The sequence below is a fragment of the Nyctereutes procyonoides genome, unplaced genomic scaffold (genome assembly GCF_905146905.1).
Source record: "Nyctereutes procyonoides isolate TBG_1078 unplaced genomic scaffold, NYPRO_anot_genome, whole genome shotgun sequence".
NCBI lineage: Eukaryota > Metazoa > Chordata > Mammalia > Carnivora > Canidae > Nyctereutes > Nyctereutes procyonoides.
Genome location: NW_026575034.1, coordinates 35126 through 54271, shown reverse-complemented (window position 1 = coordinate 54271; position 19146 = coordinate 35126). Strand labels below are relative to the sequence as shown.

The 19146-nt window shown below is 36.0% G+C and overlaps 1 protein-coding gene across 1 annotated transcript; it reads left to right on the top strand.

The window, feature by feature from the left end:
• Positions 1-1001: 1001 nt before the first annotated feature.
• Positions 1002-18011, top strand: LOC129504743 (membrane-spanning 4-domains subfamily A member 5-like). The gene is made up of 5 exons (XM_055317583.1): positions 1002-1154; positions 3491-3619; positions 4847-4903; positions 5861-6013; positions 17910-18011. The coding sequence occupies exons 1-5, from the start codon at positions 1002-1004 to the stop codon at positions 18009-18011; spliced, it is 594 nt and encodes a 197-aa protein (XP_055173558.1).
• Positions 18012-19146: the final 1135 nt, after the last annotated feature.

Below are 19146 nucleotides of genomic sequence, written 5' to 3'. Positions count from 1 at the left end.
AAGGGAAAATGTTAATTGCTATTATTTTTGTAATTACAATTTATTTAGCATTCACTTCATGCCAAATAGGTTATAATTCACTCATAATAGCCCTATAAGGTAACAATTATTATTCTAATTTTTAGATAAAAGTTGTAATATTTTAATAAACAGGTAAGTTAATATGAATATGTAAGTTAATATATCATTTAGTCAAGACCTCATATCTAGTAAATAAAAGGGTTTGGAATTAATTCTAAGCTTTTATGATCTAAGGATTATCTCAGAACTGTATCTCTAGAATTAGCTTGCATGAATTAAAGCATAATAAAAACTTCAAGTAATCTTTCTACCACTTGTCTTATGGCTACTGAAACATTGTTCTAGTCATCATGCTTAGGGAACGAGAGAGAGAGAGGAACCATCCTCATGGCCCACAGAATTCTGAAGGAAGTCAAGTGCTGGTTGTTTGAAGCCACTGTGTTTTGAGGTGGTTTGTCCACAGCTAAAGCTAATAAAATCAGGTGGCAAAAACAAAAGTAACAGGCTAAATAGATACTATGTCTACTTCAAGAAGTGGATTACTAATTAATTCTGAGGGCCTGAGAGGTTTTATCCCCTACCTCCTGAAGACAGAGAACTAGAATAAGTGTTCACAATACTCATTTATTTGGGAACTAAAATGTTTTCACAGATCATCTAGCTCAGCCTGATCAATGTACATCTATGGAATCTGAAACCAAGAGAAGGGTGTGACTTGTCCAAGGTCACAGTGAATTCCTGACTAAACTAGGACTACTGGGCAGGTCCTCCGACCTCCAGTCCTGGGTATTCTACTCACTAACCTTGAGATCTTGACCAGTCCGAGATTCCATGACTTTGTGACTCTATGGTTCTATAATTCCAAGACAAAGCACAACAATGCCAGAGCTCCAGACACCCTTGGTACAGGAGAAGAACATGGTCTAGACTGAAGTACCATCAAGAACATTTTTTAGTTTCAAAATATCAACTGCACCATCATGAATCCAAAAACTGCACATAATCCTGTATTTCTGGTATTTCCTCCAGAGATCACTATTCCTGACGTGCAGCCAACAGACCTTACAGCCCCAACCTTTGAGTCTAAGAGTGCTTTTCCAAAATTACTTGCTACAAAAATGAAAATCTTAGGGGTAAGTCAGATTTTCCACAATGTATACTCTACTGAGGATGTGTTATGGACTATTTGTGTTCCCGACAATTCATAGTTGAAACCATAATTCCAATGTAATGGTGTCTGGAGGTGGGGCTTTTGGGGGTAATTCATTCATGATGGTAAAGCCCTCATGAATGAGATTAGTGCCCTTATAAAAAGAGGTCAGAGAGGTAGCTAGCTTTCTTTCCACCATGTGAAGTTACAAAAGGGAAGTCATCAGTCTGCAACCCAGAAGGGGTCTACTCCAGAACCTAATCATGCTGACACCCTGATCTCAAACTTTCAACCTCCAGAATCACAAGAAATAAGTTTCTGTTGTTTATAAGCCACCCAGTCTATGAACCACGGGCTTAATCAGCCACCTCAGCAGAGTATTATAGATTCCAAAACTTTGCAATAGAAGCTAAACTAGGACGGGAGATGGAAGGGGGAAGAAAAGGGAAAGAAATATCTAGTGGCACAATGTTTCAAGGTAATTCCAACTTTTATTTCCATTCAATTCAGGAAGTATGTGTCATATTTCTAAACCAATTGTGTACAAGGGTCTATGGAGAGGAAAATACAAAATGAATAAGCCAAAATCCCTGGGCTCTTGAAGGTTGCAGTTAAAGTAAAAATCTCCAAGCTGACCATCTAGGGGTTTTTTTCCTAGTCAAGTTCAGAGAAAAGGAAGAGAAAATCAAGTAGAAGTCAACAGATCAGATTTTATATCCTGGGTTATTGAGTCTACAGTTCTACATTTTCTCAATCAAAACTCAGAATTCATTTTCACAATATGATATGATATGTTTATATGTGGGGCTTTTGCAGAAAATCCCCTTAATACTGTAAATGCTCACCTCCCCATCTACTTATTTCATGAATATTAATTATCTTTTTCAGAAAATGTGATTCAGTATGTTTAAAGATATGATAGTGCCTATATCTTACAAAATATTTTATCTTTCAATCCCAAGGCTTCAAGAATAGAAAATAGAAAGAAATGTACTTTTTCCCAGGGTGGGGGGTGAAGAAAGATGGCCCACTGACATACAGAAAAGGACCACCAGTCTAAACTGCTTTAGTATCTATTCAAATATAATGGTACTGAAACTTCTGCTAGAGTTCAAATTGCTTTAACAAATATGGATTAAACTGGGCAAAAAATATATTAGATACTATGGGGGTTACAGAAATAAATATGACCTAGTTTATCTCATTGAGGAGAATAAATACATAATTTAGAAATAATAAAGTAATATTTAGAAATAATAAAATAACAATATTAACCATCACATTTAAATATAGCATCTAACAAGAGCCACAAATGGTTGAGGGTGAGGGGCAGGAGAACCCAGAGGGGAAACAGTTACTTCTATCTGAAAGCGATGAGACAGGGCAGCCCGGGTGGCTCAGAGGTTTAGCGCTGCCTTCCCTCCAGGGCGTGATCTTGGAGATGTGGGATCCCGTCCCAATCAGGCTCCCTGCATGGAGGCTGCTTCTCCCTCTGCCTGTGTCTCTGCCTCTCTCTCTCTCTCTCTCTCTCCTCTCTCTCTCTCTCTCCTCTCTCTCTCTCATTCTCATGAATAAATAAATAAAATCTTTAAAAAAAATAAAAATTATAAGCAATGAGACAATGCCATGGCAAATTCGGTACTTAATCTGAACCCTGAATCAGTGATGGAATTTTAATAATGAAAAGGACACAAGGAAAGAAGAATAGAGATAGATAAAGATAGATAGAGAAAGCATCATGGTAGCATAGTTTGGGAATGGCAAAAGAGCAAATTAGACTTGAAAGATTTAATGGGATTAAAAGACAAAACAGAATACATACTGTTTTCTATAGTGATACATCCCCACCAACGGTGCACCACATCCTCACCAGCACCTGCTATCTTGTCTTTTCGATGATAGCCATTTTAATGTGAGGTCCTATATCTTTGAGGTTTTGATTTGCATTTCTGTCCTGCTTGGAGAGTTTGACATGGACCTCTCAGCCTAACCTGGAGATTCTATTCAGTAAGTATGGGATATAGGATATAGGGCCTGAGAGTCTGCATCTCTCATTCTCAGGTGATCCTAATGTTACCAATCCCTGGACTACATTTGCCAGAGCATTGATCTAGATCATTTTACCTGTTACCAAATATCAGATAAAGGAATCAAGAAAGCACCTGGGAGAATCACGAAGGGGCTTCTACTATCCTCCCCTTATTTATAAAACAAGGTAATTGTCAAATCCTTTTAACCAAAAGAAGATTGTGTACATTTTTTGAAAGGTAACCCACTATTCCGCTTTTTCCTTACCATGACTTTTCTCTCTATTTACAGGCTATGCAGATCCTATTTGGAGTGATGAACTTTTCTTTTGGAGTCATTTTCCTTTTCACTCTGGAAAATCCATACCCAAGGTTCCCCTTTATATTTATTTCAGGATATCCATTCTGGAGCTCTGTTTTGGTGAGTATAGTCAATGAGTTTAATCTGAAGCCATGCCAACAGGGAATCTAGGGAATTCTTAACCACAAAATGAGCTGCATTCGGTTATATGATACGCTTGAAAAGATAATATAAAAATCAACTTTGCTGGAATTATTTCCCCATTAATTCATCAGAATTGCTGATGTTCCATCAGTCCTGAAGTTCCTTTGGGAATATGCCCTTGGGTTTTGATGTCATTTGTCCATTCATTCATTCAAAATGAGTTGATATTTATTATAAGCCACATACATAGAGGAAGGCAAAGAGGATCCAAAGGTTAATAATACATGAACCCTCACTATGAAAGATGTAATGAAGTTTCCTCAAAATATTAAAAATAGAATTACCATATGATCCAGCAATTCCACTTCTGGGAATATATCCAAAGGAAATGAAAACCCTATGTCAAAGATATATCTGCACCTCCATGTCTAGAGCAGCATTATTCACAAAAGCCAACCCCTCGACAATTAATGGATGATAAACAAGTATGTCTATATATGTGTGTGTACATATATATTATATACTTTATATGTATACATACACATAATACATATTATATTACATATATACATACACACATGAATACATACACATATATTTAAGATTGTTTTCAGAATTCCAGGCATATTAGTTAGAAGAACATACTGGATCACAAATGGTGTGAAAGGTGTTTCTTGTAAGAAAGACAGAATCTGGGGCCCCTGGAGGGCTCAACGGTTGAGCGTCTGCCTTGGACCCTGGTCATGAACCTGGGGTCCCGGGATTGAGTCCCACGTCAGGCTCCCTGCATGGAGCCTGCTTCTCCCTCTGCCTGTGTCTCCACCTCTCTCTGTGTGTCTGTCATGAAGAAATAAATTAAAAAAAAATGAATGACGGAATCTGATCTTATTGGTTGTGAAACTGGTTTGACACCAGTGTGTCATATCAGAGCTGAGTCCACAACAGCTATACAAAGAAGGTGTATAAGAAAACTAAAGCCAAAAATCCCATGTTCAAATAGTTAAGGCTAAAATAATTTCTAGTCCAGCAATTTGTCCACTAATTATTTGCTGACAATATTATGAGGCATCTGTGCTCACTGCTCCGGATCATGTGAGCTAGGAAGGTAGGAATGCAAAAGAAACAAAGGGATTCTATTCTCTGAGAACTCTTTAATTTCAGTTAAGCAAGCCTATCACTGAGATTATTTATTCTTTTTAATAGTTCATTAATTCTGGAGCCTTCCTAGTTGCACTGGAAAGAAAACCCACAGGAACTCTGGTGAGTTACATTTTGTCCTTTACTAAAAATTTGCAACTCTGAAATAATTGATTTTCACCTCGAAAATGAATTTGGAAAATCATTAACCCACTATAATTCCACAAACTGTCAAGTACTGACACCAATCAAGGGCATTTGTCTCTTGTCCATAGAATCATAAAACACTAGTGCCAGAAGAGTTTTCTAGGTTATCCAGTTTCTTATTTTATATATGAAAACACTGAGGCATAGAATAAATGCCAAGTTCCTAAACCAAATGGTGAAATGGGTCTCAATATTCCAGTAACTCATTCATTCATTTTTTCTGTAAGTATTTTTGGTGTCACCTCATGCCAGACACTTTGAAAGGCACTAGTGTGACTCATAGACACACTGTGAAGACAACCTAGTTAAATCTTAAAAGCAGAAGTTCAAAATAAATAATACAGTGTTAATAATGCAAAATTTTAACTTACAGATAAATCATAAGTAGAATATTTTTACTTTTCTCAATGAATCAAATATTAATCAATTAATCAACAATCCAATAAATTATTTCCAACACAGGACTTCTCCTGTAGGTTTGAAGTTTTAGGAAAAAATAAAATTGCAAAGATATACAGTGTTTAGTTAAACAGAGTCATAAAACAAAAATGTAAGTAGGTCATGACTTTTACCAGAGCATCAATGTGGCTACGCCTAAGTACCTCTTTTGTTCAGTGTGCATCCCTCCCCCCAACTAAATGGGAGTTAACTTAGGTACAGATTGTGGGAAATGGAAGGGTTATTAAAAGTTCATTGGATTCCCTCATTCTGTGTCTGGGAGCCTGAAGCCCAAAGGGATGAAGTGTCACACCCATAGGATCACACAACTGCCTTGTGGCATTGCAGTGCTGTGACTAAAATCCTCTCTCCATCCAGTCTCCCTCACTGTTGCTTTGTGTGTAGACACAATGTCATGATCTTCATCTCTTTCAGGTGAAGATGAGCCGAATAATGAATTTTCTTAGTGCCCTGGGAGCAACAGCTGGAATCATTCTCATTGCATTTGGTCTCATTCTAGATCAACACTACTTTTGTGGCTATGTTCAAACAGTTAGTCAGTGTCAAGGCATTGCTACCCTATTCATTGTAAGTATACTGCTTTTTTTTTATGGCAAGGAGTAATAGGTGTATTCATCGTAAAAGTTTATTAGCATCCAATCAGCAAAATCCAAATAATGTTGTGGGCACATATATTTTCTTTTATTTACAAACATTTACAAAAATCATAATTTCTGATGGGTTATACCAGGCATTGTGGAATAGAAAAATAAACACATTACAACCCTCCACTTTTAGGAATTCAGAGATGAGTAGAGAAGATAAAACATGTACACCAATTAGTATAATGTAAAAGAGTGCTATAAGAAGAAAACTACAGGTATAGCAGTATGGTAGTAATTCATAGTCCCAGATGTACATTAGAATTGTGAGTGTTTTTATGGTTTTGGTTTTAGATTTAATATTTAGACTAGACTTCTGATTAAACATAGTATATACTGAAAACAGGCATTTAATCCTGCTCTTTACAAAACACCACTAATACTAGTTTAAGGAAGTGTAAAAAATGTAAATCTATGTGGAAAGAAAAAATAATCAAGATCCATCAAAATCTGCCAAGAAAGCTGGAGAGTCATCACCTAAGGAAAAGGGAGTCCACATCGAAGTAAAATCAAAGTTGCAAGAGCAAATATCCTTCCTCATCTTTTTCCTGTATTTAGAAGGAAAACATATTGTCTTTCATCATTAAGTATGATGTTGACCCAGGGTTTTTTAGATGGACTTGACCATGTTGAAGAAGTTTTTTCTCTTCCTAGTTTGTTGAACATATTCATGATGTGTGTTGAGTTTAGTGAAATACTTTCTCTGTATCAACTGAGATGATCATATGGTTTTTGTCCTTTGTTCTATTGTTATGATGCATTGATTGCACTGATTGACTTTTTTATCTTAAATAAACTTTACATTCCTGGGATAAATCCTTCTCAGTCATGCCATTTAATTTTCTTTAAATGTTGTTGGATTCGACTTTCTAGTATTTTGTTAAGGATTTTTGCATCTATATTTGTAACGGATATTGACCTATAGTCATCTTTTTTTGTGCTGACTTTATTTGTGTCTGGTTATTACTGGCATTATAAAATGAGTTAGAAAGCATTGCTTCCTGTGATACTTTTTGGCAAATTTGATTAAAATGATATGAAACTTTCCTTAAACATTTGGAAGTCTTCACTGGTGAAATCTCCTGGGTCTGGGCTTTTCTTTGTGGGAAATTGTAAGAATTATCTGTTATCAGTATACTTAGATTTCCTACTTCTTCTTGATCAGTTTCAGGAGTTTGTCTCTTTTGTCAGCATGAATGAATGAAGAAACATGACAATATTGATTTTCAAGAAAGCTGTCTGGGTAGTATTGTGTTAGTAGGATTGTCTACCAAATAATCTAAAACCTTAAATTAGCACAGAGGAGATAAAATAGCTGAGAGGATGATCCAATCACCATCAATGGCATTGGTCATCTTGAGGGAGGGTAGTTTTGTTTCAGTCATCTTGAGTGGAGCAGTCTAGTTCCTAATTCTGAGGAGCTTGGGCCACCTGTGTATTAGGTGTCCTATCATTTGGACCATTTACTTTTGTAAAGTTACTAGAGGACTACAGCTTAATATCTGTAATAAGTGTGGTAGTATGGAAGTAGTGGTGGTGATTTTAGTAAGACCTTATCCAATGAGGCTTAAGTGTACTCTTTCTCTGATATTTCCAAAATAACCAATTACCTATCTAAGGTGACAAAGAATGAATAATTAGATGGCTGGAAAGGGAGAGTAGTCCACATCTGCTAGTGGAAAAAAAAAAGACAAATTTATTTTATAATCAGAGTCATCAAGATGAAAGTCAAATCATTCACTGAGATATAGTACAGAATTAATTTCTGAGAATTTAGTCAATGATTACCAGGAAGTAAGAAGATAATAGGGATAGTGAAGGCCTTGGAAAATCCAAAGCTTTTCTGACAAGAAATCAGCAGGCTACAACAGGGGAATATGTGAAGAAGAGTCTCTCTTACAGCAAATTTCCAACATATAGACAAGACTGGAGAAGGTTCTTATAAGACTTTAATGATTAATCCAAGATAATTGGTCCTAGACAAGGTATTGTTCAAAGAACATTTTACTTATTACTCCTGGTGGTAAGCTAACAACACATAACTCCTTCCCTGGGATTTATTTTTATAGATTGGCAAAAATATAGATAAAAGGCAGATGAATAGACAAGATAGTTAGTGTCAAAGATTTGACAGACCATCTTTTTCTTCACCACCACTCCATCAAGGGAAAAGAAAACAAGAACAGATGTGAAGAGATAATGAAAAAGTCCTGGGAAACCTGATTCCTAGGACAAATAAATTAAACCCTACTCAATAAAAAGTGCTAGACTTACCTCATCACCATGAATGTGCAAACCCTGGACTGGGCTGCCCACAGGTAGTCAGTGGAATCACCAATAAATGAGTGAACAGACTAGAACCTTAATTGTGAGTAGTCTGGCTAGACCTCTCTGGGGCCTCTGTGACTATCTAGCACTGTCAAAGACCACCAGGAAAATCAGTGACAATTAAAAGCTGAATTTATTAAATTTGGTGATCAAGGGGGAACATAGGCTCTCAGACACAATAGGGGGAAACAGAAAAGGGCATTTATAGGGTTTCATCATCTGGAATAGTCATAAGGCAATTTTAGGGGACAGTAACAGTAGCCTGGAAACGAAATGGTTAGATTTGCAAACTACACAAGTTATAGGGACAGTCAATGGTCTAATTTTGGGAAAACATGAATTTACATGGAAGTACCATTAAAAGATTTCTCTGTGGCCTTATTTTGACATGAAGCTCTGAGACATCTTATGTTAAAATCTTGAACTTAGATATATAGTCTTGTGTATATATATATATATATATATATATATATATATATATCCTTTTGCAGTTTATCAATTTGTTGAGTCAAAGTACAGTTATTTTTCAAATCATGGGGATTTTTTTCTTTATCAATTCCCAGTAATATTATCTAAAACTAAAACAAAAACTAAATTACCAAAAGGAAAAAGTAGAAGCAACTGGACTGACATCTAACTTCTCAAAAGCAACAATAAAAGCCACAAGATTGAACAATATCTTCAGTGTTCTGAAAAAAATAACTGCCAACCAATAACTTATCATTCACTGCTCATTGTTGCGAGCTATAAAAAAGAATGAAATCTTTCCATTTGCAATGGCATGGATGGAACTAGAGAGTACTATGCTAAGTGAAATCAATTGGTCAGAGAAAGACAAATACCACACGATTTCACTCACATATGGAATTTAAAAAACAAAACAGATGAACAAAGGAGGAAAATAAAGAGAGAGGCAAACCGGGAAATAGATTTCTAACTGTAGAGGACAAGCTGAGGGTTGGTGGAAGGAAGTGGGCAGGGGACGGGCTAAGTAGATAATGGGCATGAAGGAGGGCACTTGTGATGAGCACTGGGTGTTGTATGTAAGTGATGAATCACTAAATTCTACTACTGAAACCAGTATTACACTACATGTTAACTAACTAGAACTTAAACAAAAACTTGGAACAAAAAATGAAAAGAAAAATCCTTACAAAAATGAAGTGAAGAATTTTTAGAGGTACAAAAATTGAATTTTCCCCCTGCAGACTAGCATTAAAGGAATGATAAAGAATGAACTTCAAATAGAAAGAAAATGATAATACAATGAGATGCAAGAAGGAATGAAGACAAAGAATGTGATAAAATGTGTGGACAAATACAAGTAAATACTTCTTGTGTAATGCAGTAATAATAATATATACTGAGATTTAAAATAAAGTAGTTAAAATGCCAGTCAGTCATTAACATATAAGTAAGTGAGAAGGGAGCAAATGGTGTTTTTGCTATTTGTGTTTGCTAATGGCCTGAGTTTTCTCTGAGAAGAAGGTGAAGGTTTGAAGAACTTTAAACTTCGATATATATTTTTTAAAGATTTTATTTATATACTCATGAAAGACACACAGAGAGAGGTAGAGACATAGGCAGAGGGAGAAGCAGGCTCCATGCAGCGAGCCCTATGCGGGACTCAATCCCAGGACCCCGGATCATGACCTGAGCTGAAGACAGATGCTCAACCACTGAGCCTCCCAGGTGTCCCTAGACTTTGATATGTTTTAATAATGGTATAGATATACTTAGTCTACTCTACCCAACAACCAAAAATACACATTTTGTAACACATAACCAACAAAGGATGACTATATATTGCTAAATATATCAATTCCAGATAAATACCAAGGTTGAAGTCCTAGTGTATGTTCTTATGCAATAAAATAATAAACAATGACAAAAATAATTTCAAAAGACCCTATGTGGTAAGATATTAAGAAGTATGCATTAAAGTAATTATTGGATAAGGGAAGAAATCATAATATAAATCCAAAAATGTTCTGAAATGAAATCTCAAAAACTTGAGGGCAGAAGGTAAAGCAGTACTTTTAAGATAATTCATAGTTTAGAAATGTAGGTACTATAAAATATGAAACTTTGAAAATAATGGTTCAAATATTAATCTCAGAGATTAAAGGAGAGAAAACAGGAAAAATTCTTGTTCCAAAGGAAGAGGAACAAAGGAATTAATATATAATGACAAGAGCAGAAATTAGTAAAAAAAAAAAAAATCATGCACACATTAGAATGGATCAAAATAACCCAACAACTGGTTTTCTGAAAATAGTAATAAACATACAAATGCTTTTTTCTGGTTACAACAGAGTAGTTTATATCAAAGCATCTTTCTAGTGAAAACCACTTTTATTAAAAGCTTATCAAAATGACAAAAAAATTGTTCGAATACACACGAAAGAAACCATGGAAGCCAGAATTTAAAGTGCAAGGAATGTGTAAAACTTGGACACGTTGAAAAGGACCCAAAATTCTCCATTGCTTTCCTCCACAAGTTATTTGCCTACACCTAAGATGTATAGGATGCAAAGCTCAAAGGCCAAGTTGTTAGGAAGCTAAGAGGCTAAAAGGCCAAGAAGAGATTTCAGGAGTCATGCAGTGCTGGGGACACACACACATTGTCCACTGAGAGAAAGGGTGGAGTCTGGTAAAGACCCCAAAATTTCACTTGTGAAGAAAGATACATCCTAGAACTAAGGACAAAGGAAACAGACCACTGACCCAAAAACTGAAATTCATCCTTGAATTATTTTGATCATAGTTACCTTCCCTTAATCTGTCAGGTGAAAGAAAATTAAATCTTCCCCAGAGAAAGAATACAACTTAGAATTCCTACCATTTTTTTGCATACTATGTCTATTACTAGGAATAAAACAAAACAAAACAAAACAAACTAGTCATGTCAGAAGATAGGACAGAAGGTCTGAGACACAAAACCACAATAATCGGGGCACCTGAGTGGCTCAGTTGGTTCAGTGTCCAACTCTTGATTTCAGCTCAGGTCAGGATATCAGGGTCCTGGGATGGAGCCCACATCAGGGTCTGTGCTCAGGAGTCTGCTTCGGGATTCTTTTTCTCCCTCTCCTTCTGCCCCTCATTCACACCTCCAAATAAATCTTTAAAAAATAATCAATGATAGAAACCACTCAGAGGTGACCCAGATGGTGGAATCATCAGATATCTTGACAATAAATACGGCTGTTATGTCCAAGAGAGAAGAGAACAAGTTAGAGAATATTACAGGACACTGAAACTGATTAGATAGATAGTCATTGGAATGTAGAGAACTGAACTATGGCAAACGAAACTAAGCACTCAGCAGCTGGGGCAAACAGCATACTAGACGCATCAGAAGCACACAGGAAGAGAATCAGTGTAAAATATGAAGACTAATGCCTGTAAAGGAGAAAATTATATAAAATATTCGAAAGAGGGGCACCTGGTGACTCAGTCGGTTAAGGATTTGCCGGGGTCCCGGGATTAAGCCCTGAGTCAGTCTCTCTGCTCAGTCTGCTCAGTTAGTGGGCAGAGCTCAGTAGGCAGAGAGGCTTCTCCCTCTCCCTCCTGCTCCTGTGCTTCCTCCTCTCTCTCACTTTTTCTATCTGAAAAAAACAAATAAAAATTAAAAAGAAAAAATATATATATATATCAGGAAGAACAAACATAAGAGACATACAGAGCAGAACAGAAAAAAAATTGTGCCCTATATACAATTGAAGAACAGCAGGAGAGAAAATGAAAATGTAACACAGGCCAAAGCTCACAGACACAATGGCTGATGATTTTGTAAAACACAAGACAGGAACCACAGACAGGAAAATACAAGGAAAACTACCTAAAGCACATGATACTCAGCTTGCTGTGGGGAGATGATAGATGGATAGATAGATGATAGATAGATGACAGCAAAACTGCAAAAGAAACTGGGGGTGGAGATGGAGGTGAATACATTACATTCAAAGGAACAAAGATAAGTTTCTAACTGACTTTGCATTTGGAGGCCTGACAGAGGCCAGAAAGCATTGGAATGACATTGTAAAATGCCAAAATAAAATACTGCCAATTGGAATTCCATGTGCAATGAAAATATTCTTTAAAAGTAAAGTTGAAGTAAAGATACCCGACTAAGAAAAACTGAAAACAATTGGCATTAACAAATTAGTCCTGAATACACTGATTACTAGTAAGAATACTTAATTAGTAATCAAAAGCCTCCCACAAGAAAAATCCAAAACGAGATGGCTTCACTGGCAAATTCTACTAAAAATTTAAAGAAGAATTAGCACCAATCCCTAAAATCTTACAAAAAATAGAAAAGGAAGGTCCAAAATCATTTTATAAGCCCAAGATTACTCATATAAAAGCCAGACAAGTACACTATAAGAAAAGAAAATTGCAAGCCAATATCCTGGATAAACATAGATGCAAACATCTTCAACACATTATTAGCAAAATGAAATCAATAGTTTATTAAAAGTCTTATGCACTATTATCAAGTGGCATTTATTCCAGGGATGTACATATAGTTCAACATACACAAATCAATAAATGTGATATATCACATTAACACAATGAACAATTAAAATCATCAGACCATCTTAATACATGAAGAAAAAGAATCTGACAAAATTCAACATGAAAAAAAAATTCTCAACACACTGAGATAAAGGCGCATACCTCAACATAATAAAGGCATGTATGACAAGCCCATAGCTAACATACTAAACAGTAAGAAGCCAAAAGCTTTTCCTCTAAAATCAGGAACAAGACAAGGATGCTCACTCATAATTTCTATTCAAGCTAGTACAAGAAGTCCTAGCCAGAGCAATTGGGGGGAAGAAGAAAGGAAAGAAAGAAAAAGAAGAAAAAAGAAAGAGGAAAGAAAGAAAGAAAGAAAAAGAGAAGAAAGAAAGAAAGAAAGAAAGAAAGAAAAAGAAAGAAAGAAAGAAAGAAAGAAGAAAGAAAGAAAGAAAGAAAGAAGAAAGAAAGAAAGAAAGAAGGAAGAAAGAAAGAAAGGAAGAAGGAAGAAGGAAGAAAGAAAGAAAGAAAGAAAGAAAGAAAGAAAGAAAGAAGAAAAAAAAAGGCAGAAGAGGAGGGACACCTGGGTGGCTCAGCGGTTTAGCGCCACCTTCGGCCCGGAGCGTGACCCCCGGGTCCTGGGATCAAGTTCACCATCGGGCTCCCTGCATGGAGCCTGCTTCTTCCTCTGCCTCTGGCTCTGTCTCTCTCTGTCGGTGTCTCTCATGAACAAATAAAATCTTAAAAAAAAAAAAAAAAGAAAACAGAAGAGAAGAAGTGCATCCAAATCAGAAAGGAAGAAGTAAAAATGTCTCTGTTTGCAGAGGACATTAATTATACCTAGAAAAACCTAAAGACTCCATCAAAAAAATACTAGAACTCAGAAAATAAATTCAATTAGAATGCAGGATGCAAAAATCAATATACAAAAAAATAGTTGCATTTCTATACACTAATAAAGAGCTATGAGAATGAAATTAAGAAAATAATCATATATACAATTGCATAAAAAATGTTATTTAGGAATAAATTTAATCAGGAAGGTGAAAGATCTGTACACTGAGAACTGTAAAACATTGATGAAAGAAATTGAAGGCACAAATGGGAAGATGTCTCCTATTCATGGATTGGAAGGATTAGTATTGCTAAAATGTCCATACTACCCAAAGCAATCTACAGATTTAATGCAATCCCCATCAAAATGCCAATGGCATTTTTCTCAGAAATAAAAAAATACTCCTAAAATTTTATGGAACCACAAAAGATTCCAAACAGCGAAAGCAATCTTGAGAAAGAAAAACAAAGCTGAAGGCATCACATTTCCTGATTTCAAACTATGCTACAAAGCTTTAATTTTCAAAACAGTATGGTATTAGTAAACAAATAGACACAGAGATCAGTCGAATTAAGAGTCCAGAAATAAACCCATGCATATATGGTCAGTTAATTTGCAACAAAGGAGTCAAGAATATACGATGGGGGAAAGGATAGTCTATTCAATAAATAGTATGAGAAAAATTAAACAGCCACACACAAAGAAATGAAACTTGATCACTATCTTACACTACACACAAAAATCAATTCAGATCCTGTAAGACCTAAAACCACAAAACTCCTAGAAAAAAACTCAAGTAGTAAACTGTTTGATATCTGTGTTGGTAATGATTTTTTTAATTTGACACCCAAAGCAAAAGCAACAAAAGCAAAATAAACAAGTCGGACTGTATCAAACTAAAAAGCTTCTGCACAACGAAGGAAATCATTAGTAAAGTGAAAATTCAGTCTACAGAATAGGAGAAAGTATTTACAAATCATATATCTAATAAGTAGAATATATAAAGCACTTGTACAACTTGATAGCAAAAAAAATTCAATTAAAAAATAGGCAGAGGATCTGAATAGACATTTTTTCAAGGAAGACATAACAGATGACTAACAGGTACATGAAAAGATGCTAGTATCCTAAGTCATCAGGAAGATGCAAATCACACCACAACAAGAGATCACCTCACATCTGTTAGAGGGCTTTTACCAAAAAAAGACAAGAAATAACAAGTGTTGGTGAGGTTGCGGAGGAAATGGAATTGCACACTGTTGGTGATAATGTAAATTAGTGCAGCCACTGTGGAAAACAATATGGACAGTCCTCAAAAAATCAAAAATAAAACTACTATGTAATTCAGTGATTCAACTTCTGAATATTTTTCAGAAAAAATAGAAAACACTAACTCAAAAAAATATGAACACCTATTGCAGCATTATTTACAATAATCAAAACATGGAAACAAATTAAGCGTCCATCAATGGATGTATATGTGCTGCAGCAACAAGAAAGAAGGAAATCCTACCATTTGAAACAACATAAATGGACTTTGAAGCTATGCTACGTGAGATCTCCATCTGACTAGATGGAGGAAGACAAATACTGTACAATATCACTTACATGTAGAATCTTAAAAAGCCACATTCATAAAAACAGAGTGGAAGAGTGTTTACCAGGGGCTGTAGGGTGGAGAATTTGGACAGATGTTTGTCAAAGAATACAAGCTTCCAATTAGAAGATGGGTAAGTTCTGGAGATCTAATGTACAGCATTGTGTTTAGTGTTAAAAATACTGTACTATATACTTCAATGTTGCAAAGACATTAGATCTTAAATTGTTCCCATTACAAAAAAATGAAATGATAATTGTGACATGAGCAAGATATTAGTTAATGCCACAACGGTAATCATATTGCATATATAAATGCTTCAAATCCACATCCTGCATGCCTTAACTTACACAATGTCATATGACAATTATATCTCAATTAAAAAAAAAAAGAAGGTACATCTGGGTGGCTCAGGGTGTGATCCTGGGGTCCTGGGAGTCTCACACTGGGCTCCCCACAGGGAGCGTGCTTCTCCCTCTGCCTGTGTCTCTGCCTCTCTCTGTGTCTTTCATAAATAAATAAAATCATTTATAAAAATTAAATCAATTAAAAGTTTAAAAAAAAAAACAAGAAAAGAGAAGGCATAGGATGCATAAATCTGACTGGAGATCCATATCCAGAATATATTAATCACTGCTGAATATCAATAATAAAAAGACCTAAGAAATGAGTAGATCTTGAACAAGCATTTTGCAAAGATTGATACGCCAACCGCCAGTAAGCATGTAAAAATGTGCTCAACATTATTAGTTACCAGAGGAATGCAAATTCAAAATCACAATGTTTGTATGCTCACCAGAATGACTAATGAAAAGAACTAGCAAAAGCAAATGTTGGCAAGAATGCGAAGCAAATGGAATTCTTACACATTTTTGGTGGGAATGTAAAATGGCTCAATCACATTGGAAAACTATTTGGTAATTTTTATCAAGATTAACCAGGCCTATTTTATGTCTCGACGACAGAGACAAGAATGTTCACAGAAACCTATTCATAACAGTTAAAAACTAGAAACAATTCAAATGTCTATCAACAACAGAGTGGCTAAAGAAACGGATAATTCGAATACTACTTAGCAATAAAAAAGAGAACAAACCTCTGATACATGCAACAGCATGGATGAATCTCAATCTATTATGCTGGCAAATTCATATACAAAAATGAACAGGCAAAATTAATAAATGGTGTTAGAAATCAGAATAGTGGCTGCCTCTGGATGGGTAGGGCGTTGACTGGGAAGGGACACAATGGGAATGTATAATATATATTGATCTGGAAATCAAAAAAGGGATAAAATACATATATATTTATATATAAAATCTGGTATGGTAAAATAAGTAGAAAACATTTTTAAGGCAGATAACAGCAATTTCAATGCTTTTACATACAAAGAATGAATATAACTGACAAAAAGCCAAGAACACAATTTTAAAAATGGACAAAATCATGAGGAAGGAATTTACAAAAATGCAAATGTGGTGGCCAAATCTACTCAGAGTGATGCCTGAATTCACTAGTAACCAGAGAAATGTGAATCAAATTGATAGTGGACAAATATACATTTAATAGTCTGGCAAAAATTAAAGCTATAAAAATTGTCACAGGTAGGAAAATGGTGAAAAGGATGTTCCTATGTATCGGTGGCAGAAATCTGAAATGTTACTATCATATTGGAAAGCAAGGAGGCATTTACTTATATGAAAGATATCCAGGTAGCTATCTCCAAAGCAGTTAGACACCTACACATAAGGGCGTGTGTACAAGAATATTATTCTTAATGCAACAGAAGAGGAGGAAAAGGAAATAAATTATTTCCTGTCACTAAAGAATAAATGAATTAAGGCAACTAAACGGTGAGATATTATTATGCAGCCATTAAAAGCCACGTGACTCTAAAACAGTATTTCAACCTATAGTCGGAACATAGAGACAGTTACCCACATGGACCTTCACAGAGTCTTCCCGGCAAAACACTAGTGTGTCCGGCGTCTGGGCCCCAACAAGGTGTGTCCTACCGCGCTCTCTGTTGCCAGGCTGCACAGCATTTTGAAGGTCTCCGGCAGCGATAAAAGGAACAGAAGATGGTACCATTCACCTACGCTCCTTCATGTGCATCTTTTTCTACATGTTCCTCTTTTGTCTGGGCCTGTAGGGGTTTCCCCTTTTTTTTCTTTCTTTTTCTACTTCTGCTTCTATTTTTTTCCTATTTCTTAACCTTTCTTTCTCCTTCAACAGACCACCTTTTGACATTATCGCTTTGTATTGAGTATATTTATGAAATGGGGCATTTCTGGAATATGATATAGAAAGTGGATTGTTTTGCATGACTTTCTCTAAGAAAATCATGTGCTGTGCTATCCTGTGCTGAAGCAACTGTATACTCTCATGATCCTCCAGCATTTTACTTCCTAAGCATCAGAGACACTTGAGACTTGTGGGAGACCCTTTCTTACCTGGGTGTTGCTACCTCATTGTCATCAGAAAAACCATTATTGTGCTAATGCCATGATTCTTTTTTCCCCCCTTCTTCTGTTACAGGGAATTTTGATTATGTTGATGGCCTTCAGCATTATTGAATTATTCATCTCTCTGTCTTTCTCAATTATGAGGAGACACTTTTATTGTTATGATTGTGACTAATGCTGCTGAATATCACCATGGGAATAAAGATGTGTTATATCATCAAGAGGTGAATCATGTTTGTGAGAAAAAGCCAGAAGGAATGTGGGATCTTAAGGCTGGCAACTGTCTGAACCAAAAGGGGAGTGACTTAAGAAAGAGCGTGCCATCTGGGTATATTTTGGCTGATAAAACACATCCCGCCTCTTTGCAAAGCCATCTCTTCCTCTCCCCAAATCACATGGTCATCTTGGTGCCACCTCCTCTGTTAGTCATGCATTCATTGAACTGAAGGGCGGCAAGGTAGCGTTGCCACTGTACAGAGAAATGAACCAAAGCCCACGGTGTGGAGTGACCAGGCCTGTAACATTTCCTGCTGATTTCTCCAAGAGACTCTACAGGCTCCTACTCCATGGTTGTGTGGAAGGAGAGTCGGTTGGAAGAACGGCTTGGCCTGCAGGTTTTACTTTACAATCAATGTTAGCCACTCAACCAGAAGAGTAACAAGAAGGGAGTATATTGGGGAAATCACTATAATATCCCATGTACTGTACTAAGTATGTTATATGTATTACTCACTTAACCTCACAAAATATCTAAAAGGTGAATTTTATTATCATACACATTTCATGGACAAGGAGCCTGAAACCAAGAGAAGGTAAATAAAGTGCCCCAGGTGGCACAGGCTGCCATGGCAGGGCCATGATCTCAACAGGCAGTCTGGCTCCAGAGCTCAGGGCTTTAATGCCCACGCAGACATACCAACATGTCCTAGACTCTTGGTCTCAGAACACCTTTATAACTCTGAAAGAAGTATTGAAGCTCATCACACATTAATACAAGTAACATTTTTAAGCATAACTGTTATTTTCCAAAATAAAAATTAGTGTGAAGAGTGGCACTGATACATAGTTTTATAAATTTCCTTTTTTAGGTTACTTAACATTCCTTCACTTTTATTTTTAGGTGTTTTTAGTTATAGTTTATATACAAACAAATGCACACATTTAACGTATATGTACTCCTCTGCCGCCATCACCACAACCGAGGTCCTTAAGCATATCCGTCAGCTCCAATATTTTTTTGTGTTATTTTGTGGGGTTTCTGTTTCCTGATGAGAACACTTAACATGAGAACTATAACATATTTTAGAGTG